Source organism: Oncorhynchus masou, chromosome 28, assembly GCF_036934945.1.
Source record: "Oncorhynchus masou masou isolate Uvic2021 chromosome 28, UVic_Omas_1.1, whole genome shotgun sequence".
Lineage (NCBI taxonomy): Eukaryota > Metazoa > Chordata > Actinopteri > Salmoniformes > Salmonidae > Oncorhynchus > Oncorhynchus masou.
The window spans coordinates 56,132,444-56,151,880 of NC_088239.1; the positions used below are offsets into that span (position 1 = coordinate 56,132,444).

General features: G+C 42.8%; 1 protein-coding gene across 1 annotated transcript; it reads right to left on the reverse strand.

The window, feature by feature from the left end:
• Positions 1 to 999: 999 nt before the first annotated feature.
• Positions 1,000 to 14,176, reverse strand: LOC135517948 (endothelial differentiation-related factor 1 homolog). The gene is made up of 5 exons (XM_064942685.1): positions 13,923 to 14,176; positions 2,815 to 2,866; positions 2,513 to 2,673; positions 1,737 to 1,830; positions 1,000 to 1,579 (listed from the first exon to the last, which is right to left on the reverse strand). Exons 1-5 carry the CDS (start codon positions 13,998 to 14,000, stop codon positions 1,518 to 1,520), a joined length of 447 nt encoding a protein of 148 aa, XP_064798757.1. The 5' UTR covers positions 14,001 to 14,176; the 3' UTR covers positions 1,000 to 1,517.
• Between the last annotated feature and the right edge of the window lie 5,261 nt (positions 14,177 to 19,437).

Consider the following 19,437-nt stretch of genomic DNA (forward strand, 5'->3'; position numbering starts at 1 on the left):
CTTTCTTGAATTTGGGGACTATGAAAAGACCCCTAGTGGCATGTCTGGTGGGGAAATTGTGCGTGAGCTATTAATTGACTTTGCAAACTATTTAGAATTTAACACGTTTCTTATAAAAATAAGTGATGCAGTCAGTCACACAGTCAAAACATTATTACGGACAGACCTCTTCCCCACCATTGAATCTATATGTTTTGACCATGACACAGTTTACAATCTAAGGTAACAATGAGTAAACTCATATCTTGGAACAGCACCTTCAATGGGAAGTATTGAATAAGTATTGAGAACCTTTGATGTTGGATGTGTTGAACACTGATCGACCCCAGAAGAAAAGCATAGAAAATATTGGTTGTTTTAAATACATTATACATCAGGGGTAGGCAACTAGATAAGATCTTTCAAACAAGTCCTTTGGAAAAAAAATTGCCCTGCTCGATCTGCCCCGGTCAACTGTAAGTGCTATTATTGTGAAGTGGAAACGTCTAGGATCAACAACGGCTCAGCTGCGAAGTGGTAGACCACACAAGCTCAAACTGCCTCCGGAAGCAATGTCAGCACAAGAAAAGTAGAGGCTGTTATAGCAAAGGGAGGACCGAGTCCATATTAATGGCCATCATTTCCGAATGAGATGTTCGACGAGCAGGTGTCCACATACACTACATGACTAAAAGCATGTTTTTCTTTCCCATTTGTGGGAATATTGTAAACAAATTTCCTAAATTAAACTAATCTTTAGTCAAATTCCTGGTGATTTGTCTTTTAAAACCAGAAAATCACCCCCTCAATTTTTTGGGGCCTGCAGGCAGTCTGTTGCTGACCCGTTGTACATCAATTGTACAACCTGAGTGCACAGGGCCAATGTGTCAGATTGGTTTAATTACCCCTAGTAACATTTCAAGACACCAAAACATCTTATTTCAAGGTCTTCTCTAATAAAAAACTGCAGACATAACACATTCTATCTTCAAAATTACCAACAGATGACACACACAGAAGTAAACTGTCAAACTTTATTTGAAGATCAAAACCAAGCGACAGCAGTAGGACATATCCATATCGTAGTGACACAATATGCAAAGTGTGTGAAAAGGCTGCAATCAAGCACGTTCAAAATGGTTAAAAAGAACATGTTCAGAGAAAAAATGTTAGAGTCGATGCACATGGCCATGGTAAAATTCACCTTGTCTGTTTCAACCATCCCCCAAAAAAGTGAAAGAAAAAAAAATCATTTCAGAGCACTTTTGGTTAGCATGTTTTGCAATGCATTCAGTTGTTCATTCATTGATTATAAGAAGTAATTTGTGATGATTTGTCAGTATATGCAGCTTGCAACGTGGTGGATCACCAGGTCCTGTAGCAGGACACAGGTGGAGCTCAGCCCAGGTAGAGGAGGGTGATAGGGGAGAGAGGGGGGGGTTGGAGAGTTAAGGAAGGCAGGGTCATAGCTGGAGTAGGAAGGTGGGGATAGAGATGGGGGACAAGGGGAAGGGGGGGCTGATTTCGAGGCTTTGTCCTCATTTCTTCTTTGGTTTTGCCTCCAGAGGCAGTCCAATATCTTTCCCACGCAGCTTCAAACCTGAGAACACAAAGTTGTGACGTCAGACAAACAAGGACCAATGGTAAAATTAAAAGTACTGATGAATAAGGTGGCATTATGCTACTCTGAAACATGATAAAACATAGGGGTTGATTATTAACAATGTCAGTGACAGTCTGTCCCAGATTCCACTCACCGATTGCCCTCTCAATTTTGCCCATGACCTGATTGTTGGGAATTGCTTTCCCACACTCATAGTCTGCGATGACCTGAGGCTTCTCATTAATTTTCTGAAAGTCAAAGCCAAAAGAGACATCAGAAGAAATCAGTGACCTAAAAACATGATATTTAGACCTACAGTCAAAAACTGTTGAAATGTCAGTCAGAGGCCATCTCATTTAAGCTACATACACACATGATTAGATGCATCTCGGAAGTGCCCTCCTGTCCTCATCTACAGCTGTACAGATGTGAATGTATTGGACATTGTTTTCACCTACCCTGTGTTTTCAGATGAGTACAGATGTAGAGAAGACGAGGAGAGTAAGCCACAGAAATTCTGACTACAGAAATGCACCAATGTCCTTATGCTGTGCTATTCAAAGTTGGGGGGAGCTGCAGTGGCGTCCCCCCCAAAATAAAAAATGAATACATATGAATAGTACAGATTATTGTATGGGGTAATATAAAAACGATTTTGAGAAAGATCCTAAAAACATTAGCAAATATATTTCATGGTTTCTTTTCATTTTGATAAGGGATTAAAATGTAACGAATTAAGGGTTATTTGTTAATGAAAAAAATCTAAAATGTACCAATTTTAAGGTTGTGTCATAATATTTGGGGTGGGGTGGTCACTGCGAAAAACATTGGGTCCCCAGAAATTCTGGTTGAAAAATTGGGGTCCTCACTGAAAAACGTTTAATACCTCTGTCCTAATGAGTCATGTGGGTCTGCAGCAGCTTTACTCACAGTGGCCAGATCTTTCTGGGTGAGGCCACTGTTCTGGCGGCCCTGCTGGATAACCTTTCCCACCTCCAGGGAGACCCTCAGGTGCTGCAGCTCCTCTGTCTCCCGGTCCAGCTTGGCGGTGTTCTTGGTCACCAGGTGCTGCTTGTTCTGCCCTGCAGACCCTGTGGACACAGATGAATTGGCGTGGTTAGTAAACAAGCCATAACATAATTTCATTCAGAAATCAATCCATCATGTTCCAGACCTCCAAGTAGGGGAGATGGTGGATTGCACATGAATTGCTATTTATAATAAAGGCTTACATTTCTTGGTAGTATCGAGGTCTTCTCCACGTCTCTGTGCAGCTGTGATAGCCTAGAGATAACATAGTACATTATTCAACACTTTACTATACCATTCCATAACAAAGGAATACATTTAGCTAGTATAGATGAGTAGTCCAGGACAGGGTGCGGATACAACACACAATCCAAACACAAGCCAGCTACAAAAATGTTTTTAAATGGTGTTAATTAACAAAACAAATACATATATTTTCAGTCTCCTGAATTTTTTTTCTTCTTTTCAGTCTCCTGAGGGGGAAAGGTGTTGTGGTGCCCTCTTCACAACTGTCTTGGTGTGCTTGGACCATGATGGTGTCCACATCACCAAGGAACAGCCCCGTCGATGTTAATGGGGGCCTGTTCGGCCCGCCTTTTCCTGTAGTCCACGATCATCTCCAATGTCTTGCTCACATTGAGGGAGAGGTAGTTGTCCTGGCAGTGTGTCTCAGACCTCCTCCCTATAGGCTGTCTCATTGTCAGTGATCAGGCCTACCACTGTTGTGTCGTCCGCAAACTTAATGATGGTGCAGGGGTCATGCTTGGCCACACAGTCGTGGGTGAACAGGAAGTACAGGAGGGGACTAAGCACGCACCCCTGAGGGGCCCCTGTGTTGAGGATCAGCGTGGCGGATGTGTTGTTACCTACCCTTACCACCTGGGGGTGGCCGTCAGGAAGTCCAGGATCCAGTTGCAGAGGGAGGTGTTTGGACCCAGGGACCTTAGCTTAGTGATGAGCTTTGTGGGCACTACGGTGTTGAACGTTGAGATGTCAATGAACAGCATTCTCACATACATTTGAAGTCAGAAGTTTACGTACACTTAGGTTGGAGTCATTAAAACTCGTTTTTCAATCACTCCAGACATTTCTTGTTAACAAACTACAGTTTCGGTAAGTCGGTTAGGACATCTACTTTGTGCATGACATGCGTAATTCTTCCAACAATCGTTTACAGACAGATTATTTCATTGTATCACAAATCCAGTGGATCAGAAGTGTACATGCACTAAGTTGACTGTGCCTTTAAACAGCTTGGAAAATTCCAGAAAATGTCATGTCTTTAGAAGCTTCCGATAGGCCAATTGACTTAATTTGAGTCAATTGGAGGTATACCTGTGGATGTATTTCAAGGCCTACCTTCAAACTCATTGCCTCTTTGCCTGACACCGTGGGAAATTCTAAAGAAATCAGCAAAGTCAAGAAAATAAATTGTAGACCTCCACAAGTCTGGTTCATCCTTGGGAGCAATTTCCAAATGCCTGAAAGTACCACGTTCATCTGTACAAACAATAGTACGCAAGTATAAACACCAAGGGACCACGCAGCCATCATACCGTTCAGGAAGGAGACACGAACGTACTTTGGTGTGAAAAGTGAAAATCAATCCCAGAACAACAGCAAAGGACCTTATGAAGATGCTGGTAAAACAAGTCCTATATTGACATAACCTGAAAGACCGCTCAGCAAGGAAGAAGCCAATAACAGTTACGTCATCTCCTTGGCTCACCCTTCTCACCACTGAGTTGGAGGACTACCACTCCATCGTTATGGATCTGGCATTCGTTTTGGTGGCGCAACAATCTGAAACTGCCATTGCCGGTTCTGCTTTCACTGCCTATTGGCTTCTGCAGTGGAATGTCTGGGGCTCTCAACTGGGGCTCTCAACAGCGGTACTGTAGCCTCTGCGGTTGTCCATCTCACCCTTCCTGCATCCTGTCTGCCCCGATGCCAGTAGCCGCTAATGCATCCCCCACACTGCCTCTGCTTGTTGCGCAGCTCCACTTCTGGCTGCCCCCCCCTCCCTCCAATGCCCTGGTTACATTTTCCTTAAACTCACACTTCGGCACCTGCTCACACCCTCTCTGCCAGTGACCAACTCTTCACCACCAGTCCCACTGGTCCTGTGACTGCCATTCCCAGAGTCTCACCTTCCATCCCTTCCAGCAATGAACACTGACATCTCAGCCAGTTACTTGCCGCTCCTCTCATCTCAGCCATCTTAACATGCCGCTCCTTCTGAGCCATTATTATTCAGGTTCCATCGCCTCGGCAATGGTTCCAATCTGAGACTAATCATCCCTGTATGGCTATCCTGCTGACCAATTCATTGGACACTCCTTACGCATCGGAGCTGCATCCATGGCATCAACACCATACAACTCCCTGGACGCTGGTCCTCTCAAGCCTATCATTCCTACATCTGCTGACCTCAACATGCTCATCTTTCAGAACCTGCATTAACTCAAGTCCTGCCTCATTTCACAGACAGTCTACCTTACACACAGAATCCTACCCAATCAGCCAAAGCAGATTGGCTCAACAACTGAGCCTGGTTCCCCAACTGAGCCTGAATCACCAAGGTCTTTTTTTCTCCTTGCGACCGTCGCTTCTGCTTGCTCTCCTGATGTTTAAGGTTGGGTCACTGTGGACATCTCATCCATACGCTTGTACTACCTAAACTATAAATCGCCAATTACACGGCACCTGCGGTCCAGAACAGCGCATTTCCTCTCAATGGTCTTACTACCTTGGAGTTAGTTTTGGCGATTGCCATCACCACAGCAGCCTAACTACCATGGCTTGATGACATCTGAGACTCCAAGCAAAACTCGACATAGTAGGGTTGGACTGATGACATTCGATCGAATATCGTGATATTTGACATTGAAGATATATTGTGAAGTGAAAGACAACTGCGATTTTGATTTGTAAATTTAAAAGTAATGAATTAGGCTGCATCTACAATGCATTTATAAATTATTTAGACCCTTTGACCTTTTCCACATTGTAAATTGATTAAATAAATTTAAGAAAAATCAATCTACACATCTTATGAAATGTATTAAACATAACTTATTTACATATCTATTCAGACCCTTTGTCGTGAGACTCAATTGAGCTCAGGTGCATCCTGTTTCCTTTGATCATCTTGATGTTTCTACAACTTGTCAATTGAATGGGACATAATTTGGAAAGGCACACCTGTCTATATAATCTAATTTATTTTTAAAGCCCTCTCGGTTTCTTCCTAGGTTCTAGCCTTTCTAGGGTGTTTCCTAGCCACTGTGCTTCTACACCTGCATTGCTTGCTGTTTGGGGGTTTTAGGCTGGGTTTCTGTACAGTACTTTGAGATATCAGCTGATGCTTACAGGCTATGAGGGTTGGCCAGTCCTCTTCTGGCTGTGCCATATATAAGGTCCCACAGTTGAAATTGTACTTTTAAATTCTGTAATGGGAGAGTGAAAGAAGTGAAAATATTGTCTAATCAACAATGACAAGCCACCGGGGTTTGACAACTTGAATGGAAAATTACTGAGGATAATAGCAGACAATATTGCCATTCCTATTTGCCACATCTTCAATTTAAGCCTACTAGAAATTGTGTGCCCTCAGGCCTGGAGTGAAGCAAATCATTCCACTTCCTAAGAATAGTAAAGCCCACTTTACTGGCTCAGATAGCCGACCACTGAGCCTGTTACAACCCTTAGTAAACTTCTGGGGGAAGAAAAGTGTTTGACCAGATACAATGCTATTTTACAGTAAACAAATTGACAGACTTTCAGCACACTTCTAGGGAAGGACATTCAACAAGCACAGCACTTACACAAATGACTGATTGGCTAAGAGAAAATTATTAAAAAGATTGCAGGGGCTGTTTTAGACTTCAATCATCTGCTGCTGGAAAGCTTTACACCCCCTGCTATGTTGTGGATAGAGTTTCCTGTAATAGAACAGGGTGTTCTTTAATGGAAGCCTCCAACATAATGCAGGTAGAATTAGGAATTCCCCAGGGCAGCTGTCCAGGCCCCTTTTTCAATCTAATGACATGCCAAGGGCTTTGAGAAATGCCAGTGTCTGTATGCAGATGACTCAACACTGTACATGTCAGCTACTACAGAGACTGAAATGATTGCAACACTTAGAGAGCTGCAGTTAGTTTCAGAATGGGTGGCAAGGAATAAGTGTGTCCTAAATAAAAAATAAAAGCATTGTATTTGGGACAAGTCATTCACTAAACACTAAACCACATCTTCTAATGAATAATGTGGAAGTTGAGGTGACTAAACTGCTTGGAGTTACCCTGGATTGTAAAATGTCATGGTCAAAACATATTGATACAAAAAAATAGCTGAAATGGGAAGAAGTCAGTCCATCATAAAGCGCTACTCCCCATCCCGGATCCGGGATCGTGAATAAAGCCACAGGCTCATTAGCATAACGCAACGTTAACGATTTGTGAAAATCGCAAATAAAATGAAAATAATGCGCCTGCTCTCAAGCTTAGCCTTTTCTTAACAACACTGTCATCTCAGATTTTCAAAATATGCTTTTGAACCATAGCAATTCACTAATTTGTGTAAGAGTATGCAAAGCTAGCTTAGCATTTTGAGTAGCATTTAGCACGCAACATTTTCACAAAAACCAGATAACCAAATAAATAAAATGACAGCCTAGGAACAGTGGGTTAACTGCCTGTTCAGGGGCAGAACGACAGATTTGTACATTGTCATGTACAAATGCTGCAAGAAGGCATGAGGACTGCAGATGTGGTCAGGGCAATAAATTACAATGTCCGTACTGTGTGACGCCTAAGACAGCGCTACAGGGAGACAGGACAGACAGCTGATCGTCCTCACAGTGGCAGACTACGTGTAACAAGATCGGTACATCACACCTGCGGGACAGGTAAAGGATGGCAACAACTGCCCGAGTTACACCAGGAACGCACAATCCCTTCATCAGTGCTAAGACTGTCCCCAATAGGCTGAGAGAGGCTGGACTGAGGGCTTGTAGGCCTGTTGTAAGGCAGGTCATCACAAGACCTCACCGGCAACAACGTAGCCTATGGGCACAAACCCACCGTCGCTGGACCAAACAGGACTGGCAAAAAGTGCTCTTCACTGACGAGTCGTGGTTTTGTCTCACTGGGGGCGATGGTCGGATTCGAGTTTATCATTGAAGAAATTAGCATTACACCGAGGCCTGTACTCTGGCACGGGAACGATTTGGAGGTGGCGGGTCCGTCATGGTCTGGGGCGGTGTGTCACAGCATCATCGGACTGAGCTTGTCGTCAAATCTGGTGCAGTCCATCAGGAGATGCACTGCAGTACTTAATGCAGCTGGTGGCCACACCAGATACGGACTGTTACTCTTGATTTTGACCCCTCTTTGTTCAGGGATACATTCAATTTGTTAGTCACATGTCTGTGGAACTTGTTCAGTTTATGTCTCAGTTGTTGAATCTTGTGTTCATACACATGTTAAGTTTGTTGAAAATAAACACAGTTGACAGTGAGGACGTTTACATGGAGTTTACGTGGAACTATACCACATCAGGTAACTAATGCAATCAATCAGATTTTTTTTAAATGTATAAAAATATACCTTATGGGTGCAGCGGAGATTGAAGAGACAAAGGTACAGAAACTCATACAAGCGCTAGCACACACATTATAATATTATACATTTTGTATTGTAGATAAGTAGCGGTGTAATAAAAGTATGATGTACCGTTATCTTTTGTTTTATATGTAATATAAGTGCCTTAATGTGTTTGGACCCCAGGAAGAGTAGCTGCTGCCAAGGTAGCTGCTGATGGGGAACCCTAATGAATAAAAACACAGTGCATGTCAGAGCAAAAACCAAGCCGTGAGGTCAAAGTAATTGTCCGTAGCGCTCAAAGACAGGTGTCGAGGCACAGATCTAGGGAAGGATGCCAAACTATTTCTGCAGCATTTCAGGTCCCTAGGAACACAGTGGCTTCCATCATTCTTAAATAAATTCATTATAAATCCTACAATGTGATTTTCTGGATTTTTTTTCTAATTTTGTCTGTCATAGTTGAAGTGTACCTATGATGAAAATTAAAGGCCTCATCTTTTTAAGTGGGAGAACTTGCACAATTGGTGGCTGACTAAATACTTTTTGCCCCACTGTAGCTATATTTGCTAAGCTATCCATTTGATTAAAAATGCTGCTCGCTAGATTGAAGCTGCTGGGGGAAAGTCATGTAACGTTGGCTAACTCCCATCAGTCAGACTTCGCTACCTAAGTGGACTGTTCCTAGGTTTCTAGAAAATAACAATATATTTGCTAGCTATATGACTGACTATTGTGAACACTGATGGTTTTGATGCACTGATGACAAAGTTGGCAAGAAAAATTTGCCTTTTTCCCCCACTGGCAACAGGCTGTGTTTTGGTATAATTTGGCAAATTTACATGAGTGTTTCAATAGTTAACTAAGTTACTGTACTGACTAGGCTAAATCATGTTGGTGTTGCAATTCAGATGAGGGCTTTAGATCACTTGAAAGAAGCATGGAAACAATCACTGTTGTAGTTCTTAAAGTAAAGCATACTTAAGACTGCTGAAAACCAACAATCACTTAAATAATGTATTTTGAAGTAGAGATAATTTGCGAATCAACAGCGGCTCTATATCCCCTCACGATCAGATCACGCATTTTCTTTCTTCCGTAGCAGGAGTAAAAGAAAGACCGGACAAGTAGATGCGCAATGGATTATAGTCATTGTAGGCAATTACCACGTTTTATGTGCTAAACGATGAAGAATATTGGCCTGTTATGGGGGGGCCTCATGAGTTCCGTGTTTGTGGCCTTGATGTTTAAGTTATCTGAGTTAGTACAAATTTGAAGACCAACATGCTATGAAAAAGTTGTTTTGTAACCGTAGAATAAATTTAATGTTTATTAAAAAAAATGTAATTACATGGCAAGTCACCAATTCCTAGAGAGATTTACTTATCAAAATGCTGGGGTAAGCCTACACTACACAGCCCTTATTATAAGTTTCTAAAATCCCTTATGAGAAAAGCGATTGGAAAAGTTTCCCTGTGTGACCGCTAGGTTATATGGGTATTGAGACTCCTAATGTGGTACTCTATACGAGCAGAAAAAATGTAATGTCATACACGTGGTATGTGATATACCACGGCTGTCAGCAATCAGAATTCAGGGCTCAAAACACAGTTTAAAAAAAAAAATTGATTGTAAATATGTCAGATTTAAAAAAATAAAAAAGTGACAGATTCATACATATGCTATAGGGCTGTACCTGCCTCAAAAAACCTAAAGTAGTCTTGTTCTTTTGACCAATTTTTTTAACGTGTATTTTTCCATATTTAGTCGAACCCTATGTGACTAAATTAAATCAACTATATGCATTGAGTTTGTCTGATGCTTTAAGCTTACGGTTTGATGAAATAAGACAAATGCGAGGGGCCCCAGAGATCTGGATAACCAACCAACAAAAAAAACAATCTGACCCAACTATTCTCCTCCTTCTCCTTTCGCAGAGTCTGCCATTACTCTCCTGAAATAGGTGGTAATAGGCTACACGAGTCTGCCACCTTTCATGTGGAAGCCAATTTCTTACCATTTCTACCGATCTGTGTGCCAGTTAAGGTTAATATTCAACTTTTTGTGAAAGTTATTTAATTTATAATAATGTCTTCATATCTCAATCATTGCCATGTGGTTAATCAAAATTCTATCCAAATGAAAAAGAAACCTAAAAAGGTAACTTTAATTGCCAACCATATAAAAACAGCCTACATAGCTGCAAGTAGAAAATATAATAAATATCCTATAAATCACATTGTTGCAGACAGGCCATGTGTAGTCAGACTTCAAACATTGTATCAACTATTATCTTGGGTCCGGCTGAAGCTTGTGTTAGCGAATTTGCAACATTGCATAAAATATTCTGGACCCTCAGTTTCCATAGTGACACACCCTTCTGTATGCTATTTGCGCAAGGTATAAGAAACAGTCCTTGACTGGGTCAGGAGTACACAGTAGCTGAGTACAGGCACCTCAAATGTTCTACTGCTTCAGCTCAAGAGTATTGTGGAGCACCTGCACCTAAATATAAACAGCACCAGCACCCAAAATGAGTACCGAAACCTATTTCAGTTAAGCATAGATAAGTAATAAGTTAGGCCAATTTTATGACGTTTCCACTGGATCAGAGCATGACATTTTTCCCTTTCACACTGAGTGGTTGTCAAAAGGGAGAGAGCTGGAAAGACTTTTCTAATACATTGAAGAACTACTGTAAATCAATTCTTATTTACAATGACGGCCTACACCGGCCAAATCTGGGCTATTTGTGAGCCGCCATATGGGACTCCCAGTCACGGCCAGTTGTGATACAGCCTGGAATCGAACCAGGGTGTCTGTAGTGACGCCTCAAGCACTGAGATGCAGTGCCTTAAGACCGCTGCACCACTCAGGAGCCCAAACCAGAGTTCAAGTAACAGACATCTCAACATCAACTGTTCAGAGGAGACTGCATGAATCAAGCCTTCATGGTCAAATTGCTATAAAGAAACCATTACTAAAGGACACCAATAAGAAGAAACCTGCTTGGGCCAAGAAACACGAGCAATGGACAGACCGGTGGAAATCTGTCCTTTGTTCTGAGGAATCCAACCACCGGTTCCAACCACCGTGTCTTTGTGAGACGCAGAGTAGGTGAACGGATGATCTCCGCGTGTGTGGTTCCCACCGTGAAGCATGGAGGTGGTGGTATGGTGCTTTGCTGATTTATTTAGAATTTGACCAAGGAGAGATGGAGTGCTGCATCAGATGACCTGGCCTCCACAAGCACCCGACCTCAGCCAATTAAGATGGTTTAGGATGAGTTGGACCGCAGAGTGAAGGAAAAGCAGTGAAAACAAGTGCTCAGCATGTGTGGGAACTCTTTCAAGACTGTTGGAAAAGCATTCCTCAAAGCTGGTTGAGAGAATGCTTAGAGTGTGCAAAGCTGTCATCAAGGCAAAGGGTGGCTACTTGAAGTATATAAAAATATATTTTGATTCGTTTAACACTTTGGTTACTACATGATTCCATATCAGTTATTTAATTGATGTCTTCACTATTATTCTACAATGTAGAAAATAGTACAAATAAAGAAATACCCTTGAATGAGTAGGTGTCCAAACTTTGACTGGTACTGTGCGTGTGCGAGCGTTACTGCTCGACTCAAAACAACCTGTCAATCAACAGACTAACAACCAAACAATTGTGGTCAGCACTAATATGCACTACTCGTTTGGGGGATTTTAAAGTGAAACATGGCCTTTAAGATAAAGAATTAACAAATTCAGGACTAGTCTTGAATGCACCCGCTAACTAGTTGCCTTGAAAGCAGCTCCCTAATGTAGCAACTCAACAAGCACCAGCTGCTTCTAATTGCCAATCAGCCTAGCCAAACTCATGCTAACATTCCATCCATTAAACCCTCAGATGTAAAGTCCCCTTTTTAGAGGACCTGCGTGGTTCTGGCCGACATTTTCGCTTATAAAATCGATCTGTGGACACCGTAGATTGTAATGGCTGGCAGTGAGAAATAGCTCTGGTTTCCACCAAGACAGTATATTTTCAGAGCCTGTGTGACTTAGGATGTCAAATCTGAAACCACATTACGCTGGAATGTCCCCCCTACCATTTAATTTACTTTTCCGACTGACTGTCCATAAACTCCTGGCTGAACCCTACATCACAGCCAATGACAAAGCACATGCCTGCAATCATTACATCGTAGCGCAGCAGGAGAGAGTGGTTTCCTCATGGTTATACATTCAGAGATTGATTATAGCCATTCACCTAAAATATTTTTCATTTTAAAACAGAAAACAAACAGACAAGATTAATATGAGATGAAGGGCAAGTTCCTAACGACTTCAGGAAGCCAAGCTATAGTAATTTGACATTCACAGCAATGGGGGCAGAAGTTTTGATCAAGAGTGACCTTTGGAAAAAGATGCACCTTTTCTCTAACACTAAACATACAACTATTTTACAGTTGTGGAATCTTAGTTTTCATACATTTGATTATACGACACTGAACAAAAATATAAACTCTACATGTAACAATTTCAAAATTGTACTGAGTTAGTTGATTTCAGGAAATGTATTAATTCGGGCCTAATCTATGGATTTCACATGGATGGGCAGGAGCGCAACCATGGGCGGGTCTGGGAGGGTATAGGCCTACCCACTTGGGACCTAGACCCACCCACTGCGGAGCCAGGCCCAGCCAATCAGATTGAGTTTCCCCCCACAAAAGGACTTTATTGCAGACATAAATACACACCCACCCCCCCACACACCCCCGATTCTGCAGGTGAAGCTGGATGGAGATCCTGGGGTGGTGTGGGTCCGCGACTGAGGCAAGTTGGAAGTGGTGCCAATTCTCTAAAATGACATTGAGACAAATTTTGGTAGAGAAATTAACCTTCAGTTCTCTGGCAACAGCTCTGGTAGACATACCTGCAGTCAGCATGCCAATTGCACACTCCCAATTTGAGACATCTGTGGCATTGCTTTGTGACAACTGCAGGTGCCATACCTGTCAGGTGGATGGATTTTTTAGCTCACTAACAGGGATGTAAAAAAAAAAGTGCACAAAATTAGAAATGTGGGATCTTTTATTTCAGCTCATTAAACATGAGAATGCTAGATGTTGCACCTATTTTTGTTTAGTATATATTTGAAAGCTTATTTCAAGCCTTATTCATACAGTTTTCATACAGTACATAAGACATTACAGTTATCAAATTTGTAAACGTTACTTGATTGTGTGCTCAAGTGAGTACACCTCGGCAATAACCATTTTCACCAGATATGGAGATTACCCATGGCGTATGCAGCATTACTAGATATTATGGCCCTGATAGTACCTAAATCATTATTTTGGGGGTTTATACAGATTCACATTTCGATTGCATTCAGTTACATTTAACTGGATAACTCAATTACACCGATTTCCATGTTTGGTCCTTAACCAAAGTGAATAAAAATATTAATCGACGTTAGACAAATGACTAGCTAGATGAAAACCCACAGTCGTTTACTGTCCACGTCGATCGTTTTACCTATCGACCAGGACATTCCAAAGAGAAGCGAGGTTGTCCCCCGGGATGTATAATATTAGTAAGGTTGCCTGCAGACAGTGACCGTGTGTAGCCAACATGGGCTCAGTGGTTGGATTCAACCGCATGTTCACATGTTGGCTAATGTTAGCTGCTATAGCTAACGCTAGCTGACTAACCGTACTGTACCTGCTTAGATTTGGCCTGGGCAGCAGTCGGACCCTTCTTCCTCAACACAGTCACAGTGTCCCAGTCGCTTTCTGCCATTTTTCCCAGGAATGATTACCTTAACCTTACGACAATAACTATATATACAAATACAAACCTATCCGCCGGGGGGGGTATTGAAACGATAGCTGACAATGTAGGGCGACGTAAGGCTTACTTTGCTACGCTGACAAACGACGGAGTCATTGAGAGGGTTCGTTTATGGTTTTACTCCGGTGGGAGGAGTTTAACTGGGTGAAAGTTGATTGCATTCGTTTTGGAACCAGACTGCCCCGGGCGTGAGCCGGGTGCCGTTCAAAGCCCACGACGAAGTATGTTCAAAACAAAAGTGACTAAATTGATCACGTGGAGTATGAGTAGTATTCTGCGTTTTCACATGCAAAATTGATTGCTTTGATAACTCTATCTGCCTTTCCAATGAAAACTAGTTTGACAATTCAAATATATATTTTATGGAAAAAATGTGTTTCTGAACGATGCACATTGTTGAAACATTACCGAGCGGCATAGACGACGGTTCGATTTGAAAAGGGCGCTCTTCCCTTACAGCTTTTGACCGTCCTCGTCATGGGCCATAGACCGGTGCCGCGCGTCTCAGTATAATCGAATACGCCCACTATAGTAAAGACTCACCCGTCAGTGACTCACCGACGCGTCTTCCAATTCCAAAACTTTATTGAAACAACCTCGTTAACAGGTAAATAACAGATCTACAGCGCCCTCTTCTGTTGGGAAGAAAGTGCCTGAGAACCAAGGAAATGTCCATGTTCCAGTCAATGATGTGTGTATATATACAGTAACTCATTGCATATACCTTGATACTACACAATATCCCTAATTCATAATGATGTTACTGTACAATGTTACTATGCAATGATGTTACTATACAATTCCCACTTCAATGGGTTGAAGTGGGAATTCAGAAGTGGAATGGAGGAGCCCATATTTGCAACATTGTCTCAGAGCATTTTGTATTATTATGTATGTAAACCCGAGACATCTGTTTGTTTGGTATGTCATATATTTGAATGTCCATCATCCATTTCGTGTGATATGTTACGAATTGTAATTCGTACAATATGTTATGAATTGCAAAATGTACAATGTTACAAATTTCCTAAATGTATATGTTAGTAATTCCAATTTGTTGTGGCTAACATTAGCTCGCTCTAGGGATTAGGGTTAGGAGTTAGGTTGACAAAAACCTACGGTCTTTGTCCACGCAGAAATCAAATTGGCACAGCTGGATTGTACAATACTTACCCATTTATTATTTTTTAAATTATTCTGCTCTGTCAAATTTGTTGTTGATCATTGCTAGACGACCATTTTCAAGTCTTGCCATAGATTTTCAAGCAGATTTAAGTCAAAACGACAACTCATGAACATTCACTGTCTTCTTGGTAAGCAACTCCAGTGTAGATTTTGCCTTATGTTTTAGGTTATTCTACTGCTTCCGGTATGTGGATCAAATCACTAAGGAAGCCAAGCCAGTAAAAAAGCCATATTACAACCTATGTTGTGATAATTGTGTAGTTTGCTCTTTAACCCATTTGTTCATATGCCACAGTGATACACAATAAAGCTGTGACATCAAAAAGAAAAGTCACACAATGCCGGAATGACCCCAAGTACAAATGCAGTGCATTCGGAAAGCATGCAGACCCCTAGAATTTTTCTACATTTTATGTTGTTTTTATTCTAAAATTGACTAAATTTGTTTGTTTTTTCCCATCGTCAATTTACACACTATACCCCATAATGACAAAGGAAAAACAGGATTTTAGAAAATGTTGCACTAAAAATAAACCCTGAAATATCACATTTACAAACAGTTGTAGTCGAAAGTTTACATACACTTAGGTTGTAGTTATTAAAACTCATTTTCAACCACACACACAACCAAAAAACTTTAGTTTTGGCAAGTCTGTTAGGACATCTACTTTGTGCATGACGCAAGTAATTTTTCCAACAATTGTTTACAGACAGATTATTTCACTGTATCACAATTTCAGTGGGTCAGAAGTTTACATACACTAAGTTGACTGTGCCTTTAAACAGCTCAGAAAATTCCAGAAAATGATGTCATGGTTTTAGAAGTTTCCGATAGGCTAATTGACATAATTTGAGTCAATTGGAGGTGTACCTGTGGATGTATTTCAAGACCTACCTTCAAACGCAGTGCCTCTTTGCTTGATATCATGGGAAAATCAAAAGAAATCAGCACAGACCTCTGGAAAATAAATTGCAGACCTCCACAAGTCTGGTTCATCCTTGGGAGCAATTTCGAAATGCCTGAAGGTACTACGTTCATCTGTACAAACAATAGTACGCAAGTATAAACACCATGGGACAACGCAGCCGTCATACCGCTCAGGAAAACGAGTCCTATATCAACCTAACCTGAAAGGCCGCTCAGCAAGGAAGAAGCCACTGCTCCAAAACCGCCATAAAAAAGCCAGACTACGGTTTGCAACTGCACATGGGGACAAAGATTGTACTTTTTGGAGAAATGTCCTCTGGTCTGATAAAACAAAAATAGAACTGTTTGGCCATAATGACCATCGTTATGTTTGGAGGAGAAAGGGGGAGACTTGCAAGCTGAAGAACACCATCCCAACCTTGCAGCACGGGGGTGGCAGCAACATGTTGTGAGGGTGCTTTGCTGCAAGAGGGACTGGTGCACTTCACAAAATAGATGGCATCACGAGGAGGAGAATTCTGAGGATATATTGAAGCAACATCTCAAGACATCAGTCAGGAAGTTAAAGCTTGGTCGCAAATGGGTCTTCCAAATGGACAATGACCCCAAGCGTACTTCCAAAGTTGTTGCAAAATGGCTTAAGGACAACAAAGTCAAGGTATTGGAGTGGCCATCACAAAGCCCCGACCTCAATCCTATAGAAAATTTGTGGGCAGAACTGAAAAAGTGTGTGTGTGAAACCTGATTCAATTACAACAGCTCTGTCATAAATAATGGGCCACAATTCACCCAACTTATTGTGGGAAGCTTGTGGAAGGCTAACCGAAACATTTGACCCAAGTTAAACAATTTCAAGGCAATGCTACCAAATACTAATGGAGTGTATGTAAACTTCTGACCAACTGAGAATGTGATGAAATAAATAAAAGCTGAAATAAATCATACTCTACTATTATTCTGACATTTCACATTCTTAAAATAAAGTTACTAGGATTAAATGTTAGGAATTGTGAAAAACTGAGTTTAAATGTATTTGTCTAAAGTGTATGTAAACTTACGACTTCAACTGTAAGTATTCAGAACCTTTTTTCAGTTCAAGTCCGGGCTCTGGCTGGGCCACTCAAGGACATTCAGAGACTTGTCCCAAAGCCACTTCTGCGTTGTCTTTGCTGTGTGCTTAGGGTGATTGTCCTATTGGAAGGTGAACCTTCGCCCCAGTCTGAGGTCCTGAGCACCCTGGAGCAAGTTTTCGTCAAGGACCTCTCTGTACTTTATTCCGTTCATCTTTTCCTCGATCCTGACTGGTCTACCAGTCCCTGCTGCTGAAAAACACCCTCACGGCATGGTGCTGCCACCACCATGTTTCACCGTAGGGTTGGTACCATGTTTCCTCCAGTTATGATGCTTGGTATTCAGGTCAAAGAGTTCAATCTTTGTTTCATCAGACCAGAGAATATTATTTCTCATGGTCTGAGAGTCTTTCAGTGCCGTTTGGCAAACTCCAAGTGGGCTGTCATGTACCTTTTACTGAGGAGTGCCTTCAGTCTGGCCACTTTACCATAAAGGCCTGATTGGTGGAGTGCTGCAGAGATGGTTGAATTATGGAAGGTTCTCCCATCTCCACAGAGGAAATCTGGAGCTCTGTCAGAGTGACCATCGGGTTTCTTTGTCATCTCCCTGACCAAGGCCCTTCTCCCCCGATTTCTCGGTCTGGCCGGGCGGCCAGCTCTAGGAAGAGTCTTGGTGGTTCCAAACTTCTTCCATTTAAGAATGATGAAGGCCACTAACTTCTTGGGGACCGTCAATGCTGCAGGCATTATTTGGTACCCTTCCACACATCTGTGCCTCAACACAATCCTGTCTCAGAGCTCTACGGAGCTCTAATTCCTTCAACCTCTGACATGCACTGTCATGCACTTTTGCTCTGACATGCACTGTCAACTGTGGGATGTTAAATAGACAGTTGTGTGCCTTTCCTAATCATGTCCAATTAATTTACCACAGGTGGAATCCGTGACAGTACCACCCCCCTGAAGCACTGCACCAGCAGCGGGACAACACCGGCCTCTGGGACGACCACAGGGACGCAGTGCGGGTCGATTAAGGCAATGACGGTGAAAAATCCCTGGTCAGCAAAGCGTCCAGGATGTCTACCGCAGGATCCAAACGCTGCCCTTCTGGGCCATACTCCTCCCAGTCGATGAGGTACTGGAGAAGCCCTGTCCAACACCTCAAATCCAGGCCTTCACGGACCGAGTATGCCGGACCTCCCTTGATGTCCAGAGGAGGAGGCAGGGCATCACTGGGTCCAGCCTCAGCGAGGGGACCAGGCACCACTGGCCTGATGAGAGACACATGAATAGTTGGGTTAATGCGATAATCAGCAGGGAGTTGCAAATGATACATTCATTTATTAACCCTCCTTATGACTTTAAATGGCCCCACAAACCGTGTGCTCGGCACCCGGCAGGGCAGGCGGAGGGGCAGGTTCTGGGTGGAGAGCCAGATCCGGTCACCTGGAGAGAAAAAAGTTGCCTCACTGCAGTGGCGGTCAGCCTGTTGCTTGTGCCGACGCACGGCACGCTGGAGACGATTGTGTGCAGCGTTCCAGATCTCCTCAGCGCACCGAAAACACTCGTCCACCGCAGGGGCCTCGGTCTGGCTCAGATGCCAAGTTGCCAGGGCCGGCTGATACTCCTTTCCAGTGCGTGTTGGGGTGAGGTTAGTGGAGGAGTGGCGAAGGGAATTCTGCCCAAGGTAGAAAATCCACCCACTCCCCCGGACGGGCCTGACAGTAACACCTCAGGAACCTGCCCACTTCCTGATTGACCCTTTCCGCCTGCCCATTTGCTTGAGGATAGTACCCGGAGGTGAGACTGACCATGACCCCCCAGGCGTTCCATGAACGCCTTCCATACACGTGAGGTGAAATGAGGGCCACGATCTGACACAATGTCCTCCGGGATCCCGTAGTGCCAGAAGACATGCATAAAAAGAGCCTCCGCGGTTTGCATGGCCAACGGGAGCCCATTCAGAGGAAGGAGGCGACATTACGAGATACTCGTAATGCCCCGTGGTCGTGGAAAAGACCGTTTTCCATTCGTCGCTTGCACGAATGCGCACCAGATTGTAGGCACTCCTCAAGTCCTGTTTCGTGAAGTACTGCGCCCCGTGCTTTTGTTCGATGATGGTTGGGATGAGGGGTAAAGGATAGCTGAACATAATGGTGGCTTTTTTCAGTTGTTCGATAATCAATGCAGGGGTGCAGTCCCC